Below are 18,922 nucleotides of genomic sequence, written 5' to 3' on the forward strand. Positions count from 1 at the left end.
ACATGACCACTTGCAGGTTAGTCCTGACAAACGTTAGAACTTGAAGCAAAAGAATCTGAAGGACAGGAACATGTCAGGGAGAAAATATCTGGGCAAGAATCAGCTTGCGCAGGAAATTCATCAGTCACATCTGAAAACAGAGATCTACAAATGCTTTGACAACACGAAGTAATCAGGCAGACCAACAAATCAGGTCATGAACACACTGCACACATTTCTGAGAAGCAAACACAACATCTATTAAACATGCACACGTTTAATAGATTATTTTTATTTGCACCTTTAATCTGAAGCTGTGGAAGTATCCCCACCCCCACAAAAACCAAACCTATCCCACTGCAATTCAAAATACCAAGGTAGTCCAAGTCTTTCTTCAGGCCAACAGACCAGTGTATGAGGTCAAACCCAGTTGATACTCACATCCCTACTACATGCACAAAAATCAAGATGTGCATTTTTACAAGTTGTACCTGTGAGTTAAACATATTCCAAAGAGGAGCACCTTCCCCTCATTAGCATTTAGGCTTTCCCTCACTGTTTGTAACAGAGCCACTGCAGCTCCTCAAAGCACTTTTCCCTTTCTCCCAGTGCCTCCCTGTAGAAGGTGATCAAAGCTCATCACAAGTACAGCAAAGCACAACTATAAACCATGTCTTTTTGGTGAGCCAGCCAACACAAAGTGATTTCTTGGCATGGAAATAATTTGTCTTTTAAAAAGTCACCTACTCTGCCTGCTTTAGCATTTACTGCAGGAGATTCAGACACTGCATGCATAAACAATGCAGAGAAAAGAGAAAGGAAAGTTGAAATGCAGAAGCCTGCAGGGCAATTGGATGAGGTATGCCCATCAGCTCTGCTCCCAGAAGGTGGTGAGGAGATGCTCCCTGAGGACTGCAGGCAATGCTGGCCATGCTCTTACTCTACACTTGTTTTAGGGCCCTGAACCCAACCTTCCAAAATGCACTTGCACATTTTGGAACTCCAACATGTCAAGCCTCGCCTCGATTCTAAGAGCTGAACAGCAGAAGAACAATCAAAATCCCAGGAAAAATGTCAAAAGGTTTGTTTTATGCCCACTTCTGGATGCCTGTGCTCACTTACTGGGTCATTCTATAAATAGCACTAGCATCCCACTAACAACTCACCAGGATTTCTTAAATCAATGGCTTTACCAAAACACCTAGCCAGGCTAGTAAATCAACTGCCCTACCCCATCACACCACCAGGCCAAGAGGTCTGGTGTCCTGCCCCAGGCCATGACCATTTCCTGGCGTTTGAAAAGGTGGTGGAGGAAGGGAGAGTCTTAATGACCCCGGAGCCCTGCAGAAAGGGAGATGGCCTTTCCAATCCCCACACCACAGGTCCTGGTTGTGTGACGTTAGACTTCATACCCCTTATCTTGCTGTAGCCACATGCATTTATTGCACAGGGTTATATTCAGAGTTCTATGGTTTTTATCAGGCTGCCTGCTGGAAGGAAAAGGCTTTGTGCTGAGCTCAGTAAGGTGTCCCTGTTCATTCAGGAAAGGCTAATCTCAGCTGCCACAAATCAAACGCTCTGCCTCACCACCCAGGCACTACCACAGGCCAAGCCTCACCTTCAGACAAGCTCGGTTCCTCCTTTGGGTAATTATACACAGGTGGAATCCACCACTGGCACCACCAGGTGCACCTGCAGCTCCCCAGCAGGCCTGACCCACACCCAGCCTCTCCCCCCACCACTGCCCTCCCCCTGAGTCTACAAGAATATGAGGTTACAAACCCCAGACCCTCTAGAGCAGCTCCACATCCCCCACTTGAAATCTTCCCCTCTTCCTTCCACCTGTTCCCCCCACAGCTCATCCCTTCTAGACCAGCTCTTCTCCCCCCCCCCATACCTTTCAACCTTTGCCTCCCACTCCCACCTCTGGCCTCTCCACCCACTCCCACATCAGCCTCCCCCTCCCAAAACTGCACCCTATACAGCTCTCACCCCCCAAACCTTTCCCCCCAGCCCCACCCCAAGCCATGCAGCTCTTGCCCCCCCCCCCAAATCCCACCCGCTCCAGCCTGACCCCGCAGCCCCCTCTGCCCCCAGAGCCACCTCCTCGCCCCTAACCCTCCAGCCCAGCCCTCTCCCGCTGCTTCACCCCACCTCTGGGCCCTCCACAAACCCCCTACCCACCCCCAAACCCCCCACCCAGCCCTACCTCGACCCCCCGAACCTGCTTCCACCCCAACCCGATCCCCCCCACCCCCCATGGGCTCGTCCCGCAGCCCTGCCCAGGGCGGGCCCACCTTATCCATGAGCTTCCAGCACTTCTCCACCATCTTCTTGTCCACGGCGCCGGGCTGGTGCGGGCCCAGGTGGTGGTGGTGGGGCTGGAAAGCGTCCTTCATCAGCCCGATCAGCCCCCCGGGGCCCTTCTTCAGCGGCGCCGACATCAGGGCGGCGCGGGGGCGGGGGGCGGCCGCGAGGGTGCCCACACCCGCGCCCGGCCCGTCGCCCCCGTCCGGCACCGGGTCACGGCCCTGCAGGGCAACCGGACGTGTGGGGGCTCCGGAGGGGCCGGGCCGGGCCGGGCCGGGCAGGCGGCAGCAGCGGGAGCCGCGGGCGGTGGCGGCGGCAGCAGCAGCAGCGGCGGAGGCGCCCGGCTCTAGCGTCACTCCGCCCTCCGTCCCGGCAACGCCGCACGCTGATTGGCGGAACCCCCCTTTGCGCGCATGGATCTGCCCCCTCCGCCGGGGAGGAGCGGGCGGTGATTGGTCAACGCCAGCCCTGGAGGGGAGGGGGGGGAGGTGAGGGGTGTGCAGGCCCCGCCCCGCCGCCCGGGGCAGGCGCAGCGCGGAGGTGAGGGCGGGCAGGGCGCCATGTTTGGTGCGGGCGGGGTCGCCATGGGAACGGCGCGGGGCCGGGCGGGCAGGGCCGCGCCGCTCCCGGCTCCCGGCCCGGGAAGCTCGTCCCTTCCCGGGAAGCTCGTCCCTTCCCGCAGCGCCTCCTTCCTCTGCCCGGCCCCACCGCCTCCGGGGGTTGCGAAACGGGACCGTTTCCCCTTTCCAGCTGCCGGGTTCCCTTTTCTTCGGAAGGCCCGATGTCCAGGCCGAAAACGGGGAAGCGGCTGCGCCAACCGCGACGGGCCCTGCCCGGAGGCCTTTCCCCCTCTTGTCCCCCCCCCCGGAGCCGGCCCAGCGGGGCCCTCAGCAGCTGAAGGGCTTCACATACCCTCGGAGGTGGGGAAACAGGAAGCTGGCTGGGTGAGAAGGGGGCTGAGACCCCAAATGTGAGCCCCTAGCCCCCTCTGCAGAGAAACCCACCCAGACCTGCCCCCCTCCACCGGGAATGCAGCGGGAATGCGGGATGGAGGGTGCGGGATGGAGCTGGGAGCTGGAGCTGGAGCTGGGGCTGGGGCTGGGAACGGGAACTGGGAGCTGGAGCTGCAATTGAGAGCTGGAGCTGGGAGCTGGAGCTGCAATTGAGAGCTGGGAGCTGGAGCTGGGACTGGGAGCTGGAGCTGGGATTGAGAGCTGGAGCTGGAGCTGCAATTGAGAGCTGGGACTGGGAGCTGGAGCTGGGAACTGGGATTGAGAGCTGGGGCTGGAGCTGCAATTGAGAGCTGGAGCTGGAGCTGGGAGCTGGGATTGAGAGCGGGAGCTGGGAGCTGGGGCTGTGCTCTGTGCTGAAGCCAGCCACTGGGAGCTGACCCAGCCTCTCCCTGCCAGGCATGGACCTGGGAACAGCCCGTGGTGCAGTTGTAAGGCTGGTGTCTGGCTCTCCCGGCATCTCCCTCTGCAAAGGCAGGGGAAGGAAGAACCCTCTGGAGCTGCTGGCCCCGGTACCTGCAGCCCAGCTCCGACAGGGAGAGAGGAGAGCAGGAGTAGGGCAGTCGTGGGGCAGAGCTGACAACACCAAACCTTCAGAAATTGTGACATGGGCTTGAAAGGAAGTTCAGCTGTTTCTTCACTGTCTCCAGATCCTCTTTTCAGCCTCCCTTCCCAGGTAGAAGAAGACATCCTTTGCAAAAACCAGCTGAGGCTGGTGAGGGACAGTGTCAGCCCCGCAGCACAGGCTTGGAGGAGGAAAGAAGACAAAACAAAGCAGCAAGTGCTGCAGTTTGGCCAGTGTCACTTTGGGGGGATAGTGAGTGCCTGGAGGCTGGGCTCAGGCTTCTAGGTTGGACAGCACAACCTTGACCTCTGAGGAGTCCAGACTAGAGGTGAACCCCACAACAAGAGCTCACCCCTTTGCTTCTCCTGCAGCACCCATGCCTCCCAGCCCTGCCCTGGCTGTGCACACACATCCTGCATCAGCCTGTGTCACAGCAAAACACTGTGCTGCCCCACTCCAGCTCCAGCTCTGCTTTCTTCCATGAGTCTCTCTCCCTGGGCCCAGGGCTGTCTGGTGGCTCATGATGAGTTCCTGCCCAGCACACGGTGTGCTGAGGCATCAGGAAGCAGCATGAAGCACCAGACCAGCAGCAAGGGAGCCCTTCATAGGTTGGTTATAAAACTCTCTGTCTTGATTTTACTGCCTTTAGTAAAGCTTGGTAAATATTTCTGGGACAGGCAGCTCCTTGTCTGGCTTTAATTACCTGGGCAAATTTTCCTCAGGATTATATTGACCTCAAATATGTCAACATTTATTGAGGCTGTGTTCCTGAGGCTTTTCCCATTAGATGTTAATGGATTCTGGCTAATAGTCAAGCCGGATTGACCACCGGAGGGTGCCCTGGCCAGCTCCAGGATACCACAAGTACCTGGGAAGAGGGCTGGGGAGGGTTTTATACCAGCTCTGTAGAGCCAAATATAAAAATCACCATGGCCCCAATCCAAAGAGATCAGGGAACATGCTTGAGCAATTGCATTCCTAACTATCTGCTTCCCTGGGCATGATTCACTCCAGGTCGTAGCTCTATTTACGTGTGAGACTTCAAGCAAAGGTTACCTTCCTTGGGACTGTTCCCTCTCTGTGGGAAAGAGGAGTCCAGCACCTCTCTGCAGGGCTCCAGGTTGCTTCTGTCCCTCAGCCCCTGCCAGGGCTATGCTCAGCACTGTGGTCACTTGCCACCATTGCTCTGGAGAGCCACACCACGCTGGTTGTTTTGAAATCACTTCCCTCCAGCCTGGTGGCCAGTGGCCAAGAGTGTGCCCAGGTGCCTCTGCCCACCCGTGGGCATCTCATACATCATGGCTGTGAGTGAGAGCAAAGAGAGGGCCAAGAGGGAGGCTCTGACAGCCCCCAGCCTCTCCTGCATGCCTCTGAAACTGCAAGTGTGTGCCAGGCTGGAAGAGCATCTGGGGTGGGGGTTTGGAAGGGGTCTCCAAGCCTCCACGCACTGTGGCACTGCTCCATCTTCACTGCAAAATCCCAGCCCTCAGTCACAAATGAGTGTGTGTCTCTCCAGCAGAGCTTCTTCAGGTCAAACCGGCTACACCTTGACTCTGTGTCTGGCAGGTGTCTGCACAAACACTGCCCTGGTGCTGGTGTTTGAGCTGGAGGTGTGTGCCAGCCAGGTTTTCCAGGGGCAAGCACCCCCAGGCAGGCTTCCTCTGGGCCATTTGACAGCTCTTGACGTCCCTGGGCCAACCCCCTTTAAAGAACTACTCTTGACTCTGTCCCTTCCTTCTTCCCTCTGGCTGCAGAAAGCCAAGCTGAAGAGAAGTACAGGAAACCAGGAGGCTGACATGCAAAAAAGCCCCTGGGTAAAGTCTGGGGGAAGCAGGGGCTGGAGCAAGCAAGGGTTGTCCACTGCCCTGCATCTCCTTCCTAGGGACTAGCCCTTCCCAGCAGCAAGTCATTCCAGAAGGTAGCACAGAGCTTCCCTTGCACGTGGGGCTCCAGCCCAGGGGCTGCCTGTGCTGCCTCAGGAGGCCCCGGTGTCCAGCACAGCAGTTGCTTAGAGAGGCCAGCAATGATGGCAGAAAGTTGTCCACATCCCCCTGGCTTTGGGAGCAGAGAAAGGCTGGGAATAAGTCACTGCTGGGCAGTACTGGGCAGGTGCTGCTCAGCCCCAAACCAGTGTGCTGTTGGCCACCCCTGCTCCCTCCCACGCTGTCAGCATGCAAAGGCTCTGGCCACGGACACACTGCTCCCTGGATGCTGTGGTCAGCACAGGCAGGGGAGACCACAGAGGCAGAGACTTCCCTGCCTGCAAAAGTCGTTGCCTCACTGTTTCCATCAGTGCTCAAGAAGGGGCTGATTTTAGCAGAGGTAAAACCTCAGCCAGAGGTTTGCGGTCTTTGCCACATGCAAAACTCTGTGCCTCGTTTTCACTCTCCCACGCTCGACAGAGAGGTAAAACTTTCCCTCCAGGGCTCCCTCCTGCCCCCCTGGCATTGTCACAGCCCTGCCAGGCAGGAGAGGGTGCACACACAGCTGCTTCTGATACGTCACCCTGCAAGGGGAAACCTCCCCCAGTCAGGCCCTGCTGGAGCCCCTGCCTGGTCACAGCTGCTGGGATCTGAGCACAGAGGCAGCCTGCTTGTCCTTCCTGTGGTCACCACGTTTGTCTCCCTCTGCCTTCTGTGGCTCCCAGAAAGGGCCTGGCAGTGGGTAAGAGAAGACTGGTCCTATCTGGCCCTGGGATGCACTGCTGAGTCACAGTTCTCTCCACAACGTCACTCACATGAACAGCCACATGGATTTGTCCTTTAATCGGACCCCAAACGGAGTGTTCTCACAGGAACAGTGCTGTGGTGGGTGGTGGACACTCACCATCCACAGGTTCTCAGGGAGGATGAGAGGAGGAGCTCAAGAGAGATGTCCATGCAGGGGCAGGGCTGAGCAACAGGCTGAGAGGTGGGAGGTTCCTTCAGGGCTGCCTTTCCCCTTCTCACAGCAGCCTGAAGGTTCACTCTGGGCAGAGCCAAGCCTCAGGCTCCCCAGTCCCTTGGGTCACAGCTTGGAGGGCAGTGTCTTGGCTCTCCTGTGAGCTCCCAGAGCTTGGAGCTGGGCACGAACTTCAGTGCAATGCCTCTAGGTACATCTGGAGGCAGCTGGGTAGACAAGGACACAGCTCTGTCTTCAGGATACAAGAAGCCACCGCCGTGGTTGATCAAAGCTTGGAGCCAGCCTCAGCCAGTGGAGATAGGTCTCTGTGATGGTGCCAGCACCATTGCAGGGACAGAGACACAGCAGCTGAGTGGGGACACCAACAGGCTGGGTCGAGGTGCTGTGTGGAGGAGCTTGGATGGAGGCAGGGTCCTCCTGGGCCACTAGAACGCCTGGTGCAGCCTCCTCTGCTCCTCCTGGCGTGGGCTCTGCAGGGACAGAGAGGGGGCATTGGCAGGCAGCACACAGCCACCCACCCCACCACGCTCCATGGGCAGGTTGGAGAGGTCTTTCTGCCTGGCCCCTGTGGCCAGGGGAACCACACAGCCCCCTCCTGCCAGTGTCATGGGTGCCAGGGAGATATTAGGACAGGCAGGGCAGGAGGGTGCCAGGACTCAGAGCAGTGTCAGCACTGTCATGAGTGCCTGGCAAGAGAGGTTACCTGTGTGAACCCTATACTGTTGGCAACAGCCACCAGCCAGGAGTCTGGTCCCTTTGGTTCCACCTCAACGTGACAGAGTCTGGGGGAGCCACTGGGAGAGGACAGGGAGGGTGTGTGGGAGCCTGAGGCAGGGTCACCCTCCTCAAAGGACAGCAGAGGGGACAGCCCGATCTGGAAGAAAGGAAGAGGGATAGCCATGCAGCTCCTGGCACTCCGCAGCAAGCCAGGTCCCCTGGAGAGGACCTCACTGTTCAGGCTTGGAGGCAAGACCTCCACCCCACCATCCAGCTTTGCAGCACCCCAGGGCTTCCTAGCCAGAGCAGGAACACGCTGGGTCCCCAAAACCTACCGACTGGTAGAACTGATCTGCAGCAGGGTCGATGACCAGCAGGGTCACCTGGTCATCATGGGCACGGATCCTGAGCACTGTCTGGTGGTGGTCCAGCCCCTCGATGCTCTCACCATTCACAGCCAGCAGACGGTCCCCTTCCTTCATCCCTGCCTGCTCAGCTGGCAGCCCCACATCCACATCCCACAGGAACTGGCCTGCCCCAGGGAGACAGGGAAGGTGGGGAGATGCTCACAGAGACATCCAGCCAGGGGGGAACTGGCCCTGCTGACCCCCGTGTGCAGCTGGGGAAGGGGTCCTGCTGTGGGCACAGGGCTTGCAGCTATTCCTACCACCATGCTCCAGTACTTAAAGGGGGGCTACCAAGAAGGTGGAGACTCCCTATTTCCAAAGAGTCACGTGGAAAAGACAAGGGGTGGTGGTCACAAGTTGCTCCTGGGGAGATTCCAATTGAACACAAGAGGTAAATTTGTCACCATGAGGACAGTCAGACATTGGAACAGTCTCCCCAGGAGAGTGGTGGATTCCCCCACATGGGACAGTTTTAAGTCTCAGCTTGACAGGGAGCTGAGCCACCTCATGTAAACTAGAGTAGCTAGAGAGGTTGGACCAGATGATCCTTGAGGCCCCTTCCAACCTGGCATTCTAGGATTCTGTGGTTCCATTCCTGACCACCAGACATGCTCAGGCACAGATTGTCCCCCTCAGCCCCCTCACCTGTGGTCCCTGAGCTGCAGTCATCCTCCTTGAGCAGGAACCCGTAACCAGCTGGACCCTTCACCATGTGCAGCTCCCGGGCCTTGAAGGGGAGCCAGGAGGTGTCAGCCAAGGCAGCTGTGACCTGCAGCCCCCGCAGGCGGTAAAACTCCTCCACAGCACTGGATGCCACCAGCAGCGTCACCTTGCTGCCACTCTGCTTCAGCTGGAGGGGAAAGGCAAGGTGCTCAGCAACGTTCCCAGTCCCCCACCCACCCACGAGCGGGAGCAGGCACCTTTCTGTTGAGCTGAGTGTGTGAGTAGCTCCTGACGCTGGTCCCGTTCAGCTCCAGGAGCCAGGAGCCCGGTGGCACCCCGGCTCGCTCCGCTGGCCCATCCTGCCGCACCGACAGCTGGAAGGTGCCCTTGACGCCTGCAGGGAGGAGAAGAGGCAGCCTGGGGTGAGCAGGGGGCTGCAGGGGGGCTGGGGGGGGGGCTCACAGCTCTGGTCATCCCGCCGCTTTACCTTCTGGACCCGAGACGCTGAAGCCAAAACCGCTCTTGTCCCGCGTGATGTGGCAGAGGCGAGGGCGGATCTCAGCAGGCAGCATCTGGGACAGGTCCCTGCCCAGGGCTTTGCCTGCTTCGTAGGATTCTCCATCCAGCACGGCCAGCAGGACCTGGTTCCCGCTCGCCTTGATCTTCTGTACCACCTGGAAAAGACCCAGGCTGTGATCCTTGGGGAGAAGTGGGGTCCCACCGTGGCTCTGGCTGGGGGGGGGGGGAACCTAAGCTTTCCCCGAGGTGCTCCCAGCTTACTTACCCTGTGGTGGTCCATGTTGTCCACGAAGTGGCCGTTGACCTGGAGGAGCCGGTCCCCATCCTGCAGCCCCCTGCGCTGGGCCAGCCCCCCCGGCTCCACCTGCCGGATGACATGGCCCCGGCAGCCCAGCTCCTCGTGGAGGCAGAACCCGAAGGTCTCGGCGCTGTCCTTGCTCAGGAGGTAGAAGCGGGGCTCCCCCACGCCCTCACCACCTGCATGGGGCACAGCCCGTGTGCAGGGCTCTGCAGGGAGCCCAGCACGAGTTCCCTACCCCATCCCGGCCTGGGGTGTCCCCGTCCCTGCTGCCTCACATGTTTCACCTCCCCACAGCTCCCTGGCAGGAGAGAGCCCAGGACCCAGGGATTCCCAGCTGCCAGAGCCCTGTGCTGACACAGGGACAACCCTGGGGAGAGAAGGGTATTTACCCGTGTCCTCAGTCAGTGACAAGGCAGGGTTGTCAATCCCATCTTTGGGGTTAAATTCGAATTTTCTGAAATGATAAAGGGCAGGAGAGGCCAGGTTAGTGCAGCAGCACAGCCCTACCCTGGCTGCCCCATCCCTGCCATGGGAAGCTCCGTTCCTCCCAGGAAGGACCAGCTGGAGCCACAGCTCCAGTGCCTCTTCTTTGAGGAAAACCAGGAGTGGTTCTCCCTCTTGGAGTGTCCCCCCCACATCCCTCCCGAGTTAACAACTCAGGGAAGACATTCCTGGGGCAGGCAGCTGGGCTTGGCAGGTGTGACCCACACCACCTCAGCTGAGGATGTGCCCCAGCACAGCCCAGCTGTGGCACCATGAGCCCCGGGAAGCCCCTGGCCAGGGGGAGCTCAGCACTTACATGATGGATTTCTTGTCACCCTCCAGCCCTGCAGAGGGAGAGAAGAATCAGTGCAGGAGGCAGCAGCCAGGAGCAGACCCTCTCAAGCTCTCAAGGCTTGTCCATTCACAGGCTCATGGTCAGTTTGCTGAGTCCATGCAGACCCCCCCACACCCTCTGCCCCCCAGCTACAGGGTGTGCCTGGGCACAGCTCAGCACTTGGCCCCACCACCAGTGTCCTCTTGTATTTCAAAGCAGCAGGAGACCTGCTGTTTGCGTCCTGCTGCCCAGTCCAGCAGTGTCCTGCAGCACAGGGGAAAGGTAGGGCCAGAAGATGGTGTGCAGGTGGAGGTAAGTCCTGGGGGGTTACAGAGCTTTTGAGTGAGGGATGAGAAGGGTCACCAGAGCCCCAGAGAGCTGGCTGGAGCCAGGAGATTGAGACAGACAATCCTCCCTTGCCCACCTTCTGATAAACCCCCTCCCCACCTCTTCCAGCACAAGGACCCCCAAACCCAAGGAGAGGGGACTCCTGACAAGTGTCCCCACAGTGTCCATCTGAATGTCTCTAGCCCCTTCCCATGGCCTGGCAGGGCTCAGACATTGGAGAGGTGTGTGTGGGGAAGGGTCTCCTCAGGATGAAGCCCCACTGCCCCCAGCACGTACCTTTTGTTTGCTTCATGGCTGCAGGGAATGCCAGAGGGAGCAAGGTACAGGGTGAAGTGGCAGGGAAGCCGGTGTCCCCGCCTCTTCCAAGACGCCCCAGGTTTAATGGTTAAACAGCCCCGACGTCTCCCCTGCCCTCCCAGCCCTGAGGCACTGCCAGCCCTGGGGCAGGGACCAGCACCCTGGCACAGCTGGGGAACAGATCCTGGTGTCCCAGCTTCCAGCTGCCCCCAAGAGCAGCTCTCGGCGAAGACCAACAGGTTCAGCACGGGCTGCAGCAGAATTGGGCTGCCCCATCCTAGCCCCGTGAGATGGGAAAGGGCTGGAGCTCTCCACTCCAGCTGCTGGAGGGACACGGCCTCACCAGTGCCTCCACATTCCTCCCCAAGGAAGGGCCCGGAGAGGAGACGAGGCTTGGCACTACTGTGCTTCCCTGGAAACAAAGCAGTGCACTTTAATGCTACCAAGGGTTTCACAAGCAAGCCTGAGTCCTGCCCCTCTGCCACTGCTTGTGGCTAAGTGGCCAGGCCAGCAGTGGCCAGGGTGCAAGGGCTGGGTCTTTACAAGCCCAGAAGAACAAGTCCCATTTGCTCCTGGCCTGGTCTCTGTACAGTTCTCCCACACTTCAGCCTTGCCCACAGATGAGAGCTGAGCCCCACGTACCCAGCACCTTTGACAGCCTTGGTAGCACCCAACCACTAGGCATCTCCACGTGGATAAGGGCACAAGGGGATGTGCTGCTGGGACACACTCCAGTGCTCCCTCCCCAGCAGCTCTGCTCCCTCCCTGGCTGTGTGGGATGGACAGCAGGCTAGAGGGTCCCCTGCTGCAGTTTCCCCAGCATCTTCTTGACCTCGCTCTCGACTCGTAGGAACTTGGCTTTCCTCCAAGGACTGGCAGTCTGTCTCCGGCTGCTCTCCAGGTCCTGCAGGAAGAGGGCAAGGTGCTGCCGGACCCGCTCGTGGTCCCAGAAAGGCAGATTCTTCTGCACCACGTTCAGAATATTGGACCAGTAGTCAGAGACATCAGTCCCTGCTGTAAGGAAGACCAGGGCCCTGACGCCGTCCCTGTCCATGCGCAGGCTGTGGAGCGCCCGCTTGCCATCCTCACTGATGTCGTTGAAGTACAGACTGTGGGTTGAGAGAAAAGGAGTGAGAGGCTGAGAGAGTTGGGGTGTTCAGCCTGGAGAAGAGAAGGCTCCAGGGAGACCTGAGAGCACCTTCCAGGGCCTGAAGGGGCTCCAGGAAAGCTGGGGAGGGGCTTGGGACAAGGGCAGGGAGGGAGAGGACAAGGGGGAAGGGATGAAAACTGGAAGAGGGAGATTGAGGTGAGACATGAGGAGGGAATTCTGGAGTGTGAGGGTGGTGAGACCCTGGCCCAGGTTGCCCAGGGAAGCTGTGGCTGCCCCATCCCTGGCAGTGTTGAAGGGCAGGTTGGATGGGGCTTGGAGCAGCCTGGGCTGGTGGGAGGTGTCCCTGCCCATGCAGGGGGTTGGATCTGGATGATCTTTCAGGTCCCTTCCAACCCAAAACCATTCTATGAGTCTACACAACGACACTGTGGGAGCTGGGGGCAGGAGGCAGAGAGGGGGCTCCCTGCTCACTGCCACGGGGAGGGACACCAGGTCAGAATCACGTCCCACGAGAGGGGAGATACAGGGCAGAGAGAACTCACTGCACTTTGTCCAGCGTCGCGTGCTTTTTGGCCACCTCCACCACGCGCAGGGCAGCCGTGTCCGTCAGGGAGTTGTAGCCCAAGTTCAGCTCCTGGAGGTGCTGGTTCTCAGCCAGGTGCTGAGCAATGACCTCAGCACCCCTGTCCCCCAGAGCGGTGTGCAGCAGGGACAGGTGGGTCAGCGAGCGGTTTCCTGCCAGCGCCTCAGCCAGGAGCTGTGCCCCCTGCTCGCCCACGGGGTTGTTTGCCAGCCTGTGGACACAAGGAGCTCGGGGTAATGCTGAGGCTGGGCAGGGGGCCCGTGGTGGGCAGCAGGGGCAGCTCCCTGCAGGGAGAGAGGCAGTACTCACCGCAGGTTGCTCACCACACACTTCTCATGCAGGAGCAGGTCACGGATTTCCCTGCAGGCATCGGAGCCCAGGCTGTTGAGCTGCAGGCTGAGGCAGAGCGAGTCAAGGGGGTGGCAGGATGGAAACGGCTGTTACCTCTGGGGCTGGGGACCCTGTTCTCTCCATTTTCCCTGGCCCTTCCCATCACCACCCTACCTGGGCTCCCTCAGACAAGCCCACACAAGGCTCCCTCTCCACCAGGAGAGCACCCGAGCTTGGGTCGCATCAGCCAGCAGAGCCTGTGGCAGCAGGAGCCAGGGAGGGGAAGGGGCTGCATGTGCCGCAGGGGGTGGGTGAAGGTCTGAGGAGGGATCAGGACCCCACCAAGCCCTCCTGAGCATCCGGAGGAAGGAAATGCTGCAGAGCCCCGCAGCAGAGCCGGGTCCACCTCTGCTGAGCACGGCTCGCCACCCCCTGGGCGGCAGGAACACTGCAGTAGGACAAACGGGCTGGGAGGGCAGCCCTCCCCTGGGATGGGTTTCTCCTGCCCGGAGCTACAGGGGGACGCGGGGTGGCTCGGGGGGGACAAGCAATGGGAGGCCCCCGGGTCTGGCAGGGGAGCTGGCAGCCCAGCCTGTGACACCAGAGTTGGCCAAGGAGGGTGTGTTGGGACTGCAGATCCCAGCATGCAGAGCCCTAGGAAGGCTGCTCCAGGAGCGTTGCATGTTGGAAGCTGTAGTCCCCTCGGTCTCCACTGAGGATAAACAAGGGCACGCGTGCCCTCCCCTGCCTTGGCCACGCTCGAGCTCCTAGTGTGTCCCTGTGGTGAGCAAGAGCCCGATTTTTGAGTGCTGCCCAAGGGCAGAAGAAGGGGGTACTCACTGGAGGGCTTTGCATCGCAGCAGGACAGGGAAGAGGATCCTCAGGCTGCTGGTGTCCAGGTTGCAGGAGGTCAGGTTCAGCTCCTCCACCTCGTGACACGTGGTGCCCATGACAGCTGCCAGGACAGAGCACTTGAGAGGGGTCATCCTGACGGAGGAGAGGTTGACAGCCCGGAGGGAGCGGATGGCCTCGGCGGTGAAGCGCTCGTTCTGGAACTCGTGCAGGAAGAAGAGATAATCCATCAGCTCGGAGGGGGGCAGCCCCTTGCGGCTCTTCCTGATGACTGTCTTCTTCATGGCCTTGGCGATCTCAAAGGCTGCCAGGTTCTTGATGGAGCAGCCCAGCTGCTCCAGGATGGCGCGGTTGCGGCGGGACAGGATCCCACCCATGAAGATGGGGAAGAGCTCAAAGACTTCATCATCGGGGGCCTCATCAGGATGGCGCATGGGGCCCTCCACGCCCAGGATGCTGGAATTGATCTGGTCCAGGACATCATCGTTGTAGTAGTCCTCCTCTTTGAAGAGCTCCTCTGCCATGGTGTGGGCAATAGCATCCCGGTCCTTACCGCTCAGCCGGGAGAAGTAGCGAGGGAAGATTTTGAGCAGGTTGAAAAGGACTGGCAGGAAGCGCATGGGCAGCACCTTGGAGATGATACTCAGCACAACAGCGACGTCTTCGCTCACCTTCCCAATGACTTCTGACAGCTCCTTCCCCACTCTCTGTGTCAGGGTCTTCTTCTCACCCAGCACCACATACAGGGCTGCCAGGTACTCCTGCATAGCCGGGATGGTGAAGACAAAGGTGTGCTCTTTGCCTGGCTGCATGCATGGAGTGAGGAAGAAGCGGAAGACATCGCTGCGGAAGACCTCCAGGAGGTTGAGTTCGCTCTCAGTCTTCATCTCTACCTCAAAGCACTGCTGCAGGTCATCCTCTGAGAAGCAGGTCTTGCGGGACATCACCCCTTGGTAGGCCAGCTTGCCCACCATCTTGGCCACGTACTTCATCATGGAGATGTTGGTGGGGTCGGTGCTGTCCAGCACCTCCCCGCTGAAGTTGAGCCTCAGGAAGCTGGTGTAGATGCCAGTTAAGGTCTGGCTAGGAGGCACCATCCTGGTGAAGTAGAGGAAGTGCAGGGTGGTGCACACCAGCCAGCAGTAAGAGGGCAGGAAGCAGGCAGCAGCTATTTGGTTGTGGCGCTCCAAGTTCCTTGACAACATCTCCACCAAGTTTTCCTGCTCACCTGAGCTGCTACTCACGCTGCCCTCTCCACTGCAGCCGGGCTGGCTGAGCCTCATCTGGAAGTAGAGCTTCTGCAGGTTGGTGTCAGAGAAGCCACAGATCTCAGCGTAGCAACCCACGTACTTGGCGGGGATGCGGCGCACGGCCGACGGGCGCGTGGTGACGATGATGCTGGCCTGGAAGCAGAGGGCTGGGTGAGTTTGGAAGTGCTCCCTCTGTGCCTTTGATCTAAGCTCAGCAGGGTCCCAAGCAGACAACCCACATCCAGTCCACCAAGCTCACCCCACCCAGCAGCTGGGGTTCAAGAAGCTGCTGCTCAAAGGGCGTTGGCTCAACTGTGTCCCAGGCAGAGGGGACAGAAACACTTTCCCCACCCTGCGCTAGACAGACAGAGAGCCTGGAAGCCCACAGCCCAGCAGACTGCCTTCTTTGCCTTACCAGACCTCCACAGAGATCCCACATGAACAGTGACACGAGGCCACCCTGGTGAGCCCACTGGAGACTGCCTGTTCACCCCCAGCCAAGCTATCAGCACAACAGCCAGGGGTGGGGTGCCCCAGGGCTCACCCCCAGCCTTGCCCAGCACCAAGGAGCTGCAGGGGGACACTGACCTCTGGCAGGAGGTATTTTCGCAGCAGGTTGACCACGATGGCAGAGGAAGGCACAGGCTCGTTGGGGTCACAGCACAGCTCCGTGCCCGCCAGACGGAAGTCCAAGTTAAGGCGCTCCAGGCCGTTGAGGATGAAGAGCACCTTGAGGTTGGAAGCCCCCAGCATCGGCACCACGTCCCGGAGGTGCTGGTACTTCTTGCTTATGAGGCGCCGCAGGGAGATGGGGGCATGGCTGTGGGACAGGTCCTCACAGGAGAAGGGGATGACCAGCTCAAAGCGGGGCAGGCGACCGTGGCACCAGTCCACCACCATCTTCTTGATGAGGGTGCTCTTCCCTGTGCCCACAGTGCCGTACAGCACAACATTCTTCACCTGCCGCCCGCAGGCGTCCACGTCGAAAAGGTTCTGGAGGGTGATAACCCGGCTGCAGGGCTGCTGGAGCTGGTTCTGGATGGTGAGGTCAGGTGAGGGCTTCAGGATCTCCTCCATGGAGCTCTGCCGGATCACTGGGTCCACGTGGACTGCGTCCAGTGAGAAGGAAGGGCCAAACTGCCTCTCTTCATTGGGCTGGTGGCTGAACCACGCGGACAGGCGCTTCTGGTGTTGCTTGATGGCATCTGGGAAGAGAAAGGTGCTTGACAAGTCAAGGCCTTCTCAGGGGCAGTGGGCTGGGAAAGTTGCCTGCCCCAGGCTACTGCAGTGAGGTGTCTGTGGAAAGAAGGCCAGAAGCCACAGGCTGCCCAGGACAGCAGCTGTCCCCAGCCTGCTGTGTAGGACCCTCCATCCCCCAGCACGTGGCTGCAAGCTTACCAGAATAGGCCACGTTCCTCAGCTGGGACAGGCCATGGCGAGAGGAGCTGGGCTGGGCAGAGCGCCCCTGGGACCCTCCCTGGTGGTGAGCACAGCCCCTGCAAGAGGAGGGAAAGTGTCACCGGGAGGGCAGGGACCAGCAGCTCCAAGCCCTGCCTGGGGCAGGGTGGGCAGATGACAAGCGAGTCCCATGGGAAGTGCTGAGTAGAGCCAGCTCACCCCTTCCTTCCCCCGCACCAAGGGAGCAGACAGGGCAGGAGCAGGGCTGGGAACTGAAGGCAGGTGAGCAAGGCGTGTGCTTGTGCATCCCCAGCAAACCCACAGCAGGGCACAGGAGGTGGGCTGAGCTCAGAGCAGGCAGGGAGTGAGGGCTGGGTTGGTTTCTAGGGGGAGACAAAGCAGCATCTCTGCCCGCAGAGCCCCGATGGCCCCAAGCTCAGCCACCCAGGTCTCGTGGCCACCAGCCACAGGGCAGAATGGGCCAGGCCCCAGCTGTGTGGCACTGTACCTGGGGAGGAAGATGCTGCTTGAGGGAAGGATCTTCCTGAGGAAGCTGCCTGCAGTGCCTGGGGGGGAAAGAACACACACAATCAGGGGTGGCCTTCTCCAGCCCAGCTGAGCTCACACCATCGAGCTCACTGGCTTCATGTCTTGCTGGGATGATCCACAAACTGTGCGGGTTCCACTGTGCAGCTAGAGAGGGATGTTCACCAGGGACAGGGCTTCCCCAGGGGGCAGGACAGCTTCAGGGTCACAGTCCCTCGGGGTGCAGAGCCCAGCTCACCTGGCACTGAAGCAGCACACAGGTACACACTGCGGGTCCCCCTGCCCCCTGGCAGGAATTGATGCAGCTGGTTCCAGCTGCCCCTGGGCAGGCAGCTCTGGCATTGCATGGCCCGTGACATCCTCTGCCTGAAAGAGAGGGGACAGCCCATGAGGCAGGCTGGGTGTCTGGACCTGCCAGTTCCCTGCCCCAGCCCAGCTTTGCAGCCTGAGGTTCTACCGGCCCCCAGCCCATCCCAGGGTGCTTTTTCCCAGGCAAAGTGCCCATCTCCAGAGAGGGACAAGGGGCTCAGAAGCTCTGGGGTGCTCAGGCAGCAGTCCCACATGGGCCCAGCTCTACGGGGCAGGGCAAGACAGGATCAGCAGCTCTGCTCCCCATGGATGCAGCACAGCAGAGCCCAGCCCAGTCTTACCTGCCCTGATACAGTCCAGTCTGGCAGAACCGGCTGTGCTGGTGTTGACTCAGGCTCCCGCCCCAGCTCCACAGGGTGATCCTTCAGGAAAACAGCTTGTGCTCACAGCCCCCAACATCCTGAGAAACTGAGGCACGGGGGAGGGAGGCTGTAAGCAAACCCCAGCAGATAGGAAGGGACAGTATGAAAATCCCAGGAGAGAATGAGCAGGACCACAGCTCGCTCACACCTCCCACAGCCCAGGCTTTTTGCACTCTCTCATCACGTTACCCAGATAGAGAAACTGAAGCACAGGGGCGGGGGAAGTGGAGCTGACCTTGAACCCAAGTGTCCTGGGCTCAAGGCCTTTGCAGCAAGTGAACCCTGATCCACTCCATGCCTGGCTCCTGACCCCTTCCCAGCCCCAGGACATCGTCGACCAAAGGGTCCCACGCAGTCCGTCCACTGCAGACCCCCTTCAGGGACCCCTCTGGTTCATGCCTGGCCCACACGCCCTCCCCTTCCCTTGCTGATGCCTCCCACCTCCCAGCTTTTGTGTCCAGAGGGACACAGTGACCTAGGTCCTGGTGGAACGGGGACCTGGAGCCCAGGACAAAGGTGAAGCTGCCGCTGAGCGAGGGGAGCACGAGAGCTGTGCCCAAAGCACCGGGATTACCTCCAGCAGGACTTCTTGATGGGCAGGCTCAGCCCACGGCTGCCTGTGCTCTTGCTGCCAGGGGCTGAGCCCGTGGGACCCGTGGAGGAGAGCCTGGTGCTGCTCAGCCACCTCTTTCCATCCCTGTCCTGGGAAGAGGCTCCTCTCCGGAGGTGGCAGTTTCGCAGCTATAACTTCCTGCAACGCGCTCCCGTCCTGCCCTGCGCCTGCAGTCACCAGCTTTCCCAACAGGGTGGTGAGAGTGGCCATGGCCCCACTTTGGGGGCACGTCTGGGGGGTTCTGGAGGTCTTACCAGCAGTACTGCAAGGGGAGGTTTCCTCCGGACACGTCTGGTGGCTCTGCATCCCCAGCTAGTGCCTCTGCAAAAGGACAAACCTTGCTCCGGAATTAATTTCCCCCCCTTCCCCGTGCTCAGCTGCCACTGCCTCACACACACAGCACAGCTCAGGGAATGAGACAACAGCAATCCCACAGGGAAAAGAGGCCGGGGGAAGCTGGGCAGGCAGGGCAGCCCAGCACCACCTGCTCTCACCCAGCTGTGCAGTACAGGTGCACAGACCTGCCCACACACACGGATAGACCTACCCTCTTGCTGCTGGCAGATCTGCTGTGGGCAGAGCCAGCGCTGCCCGTGGAGCTGTGTGTGCTCTGCTGGCTCCCTGGGTGCTGTCCCGGGAAGCACTGCTCCCCAGCCAGCCACAGGCAGCGTGGT

At 60.0% G+C, this 18,922-nt stretch overlaps 3 protein-coding genes and 1 long non-coding RNA gene across 8 annotated transcripts in view; 1 reads left to right on the forward strand and 3 right to left on the reverse strand.

Annotated features, from left to right (window-relative positions):
• The window catches only part of CBL (Cbl proto-oncogene), a 38,723-nt gene extending 36,049 nt beyond the window's left edge, over positions 1-2,674 (reverse strand). Inside the window, exon 1 of the mRNA XM_051638546.1 lies at positions 2,277-2,674. Coding sequence (XP_051494506.1) covers positions 2,277-2,423 — 147 coding nt within the window. The 5' untranslated portion in view covers positions 2,424-2,674. The remainder of the gene's footprint in view (positions 1-2,276) is intronic.
• A 339-nt stretch (positions 2,675-3,013) lies between these two features.
• Positions 3,014-4,538, forward strand: LOC127393406 (uncharacterized). The gene is made up of 2 exons (XR_007891455.1): positions 3,014-3,233; positions 3,699-4,538. It is a non-coding gene; the product is annotated as an uncharacterized LOC127393406 (long non-coding RNA).
• Positions 4,539-6,604: 2,066 nt separating this feature from the next.
• On the reverse strand, positions 6,605-11,134 carry NHERF4 (NHERF family PDZ scaffold protein 4). Of its 2 annotated transcripts, XM_051638552.1 has the most exons (10): positions 10,814-11,134; positions 10,172-10,199; positions 9,762-9,826; positions 9,337-9,548; positions 9,040-9,226; positions 8,810-8,946; positions 8,535-8,739; positions 7,818-8,014; positions 7,469-7,639; positions 6,605-7,235 (listed from the first exon to the last, which is right to left on the reverse strand). In XM_051638552.1, exons 1-10 carry the CDS (start codon positions 10,827-10,829, stop codon positions 7,191-7,193), a joined length of 1,263 nt encoding a protein of 420 aa, XP_051494512.1. In that variant the 5' UTR covers positions 10,830-11,134; the 3' UTR covers positions 6,605-7,190. The 2 variants fall into 2 exon arrangements, with proteins under 2 accessions (XP_051494512.1, XP_051494513.1); XM_051638553.1 differs by lacking the exon at positions 7,469-7,639.
• An 88-nt stretch (positions 11,135-11,222) lies between these two features.
• On the reverse strand, positions 11,223-18,922 carry NLRX1 (NLR family member X1). 4 transcript variants are annotated; one of them, XM_051638548.1, is made up of 12 exons: positions 18,796-18,922; positions 18,210-18,569; positions 17,555-17,681; positions 17,143-17,270; positions 16,867-16,924; positions 16,578-16,741; positions 16,359-16,456; positions 15,549-16,165; positions 13,699-15,113; positions 12,838-12,924; positions 12,488-12,739; positions 11,223-11,943 (listed from the first exon to the last, which is right to left on the reverse strand). In XM_051638548.1, exons 4-12 carry the CDS (start codon positions 17,244-17,246, stop codon positions 11,625-11,627), a joined length of 3,114 nt encoding a protein of 1,037 aa, XP_051494508.1. In that variant the 5' UTR covers positions 17,247-17,270; positions 17,555-17,681; positions 18,210-18,569; positions 18,796-18,922; the 3' UTR covers positions 11,223-11,624. The 4 variants fall into 4 exon arrangements, with proteins under 4 accessions (XP_051494508.1, XP_051494510.1, XP_051494507.1 ...); XM_051638550.1 differs by having other exon boundaries at positions 17,555-17,702; positions 18,503-18,922; XM_051638547.1 differs by having other exon boundaries at positions 17,555-17,702; positions 18,210-18,922.

The sequence above is a fragment of the Apus apus genome, chromosome 22, assembly GCF_020740795.1.
Source record: "Apus apus isolate bApuApu2 chromosome 22, bApuApu2.pri.cur, whole genome shotgun sequence".
In the NCBI taxonomy this organism is placed as follows: domain Eukaryota; kingdom Metazoa; phylum Chordata; class Aves; order Apodiformes; family Apodidae; genus Apus; species Apus apus.

Bases quoted from the DNA above. Each gene is read 5' to 3' on its own strand.
- NLRX1 (XM_051638548.1), bottom strand. From the start codon at position 17,246: ATGCCAGAGCTGCCTGCCCAGGGGCAGCTGGAACCAGCTGCATCAATT. The intron at 15,114-15,548 runs GTCAGTGTCCCC...CTCTGCTTCCAG, and splicing joins GAAAATACCTCCTGCCAGAG to GCCAGCATCATCGTCACCAC. The intron at 12,925-13,698 runs GTGAGTACCCCC...GCTCTGCCTCAG, and splicing joins CTGCGATGCAAAGCCCTCCA to CCTGCAGCTCAACAGCCTGG.
- NHERF4 (XM_051638552.1), bottom strand. The intron at 8,947-9,039 runs GTAAAGCGGCGG...TCCTCCCTGCAG, and splicing joins CAGCGTCTCGGGTCCAGAAG to GCGTCAAGGGCACCTTCCAG. The intron at 8,015-8,534 runs GTGAGGGGGCTG...TCCCTGGGGCAG, and splicing joins CTGCAGCTCAGGGACCACAG to GCCAGTTCCTGTGGGATGTG.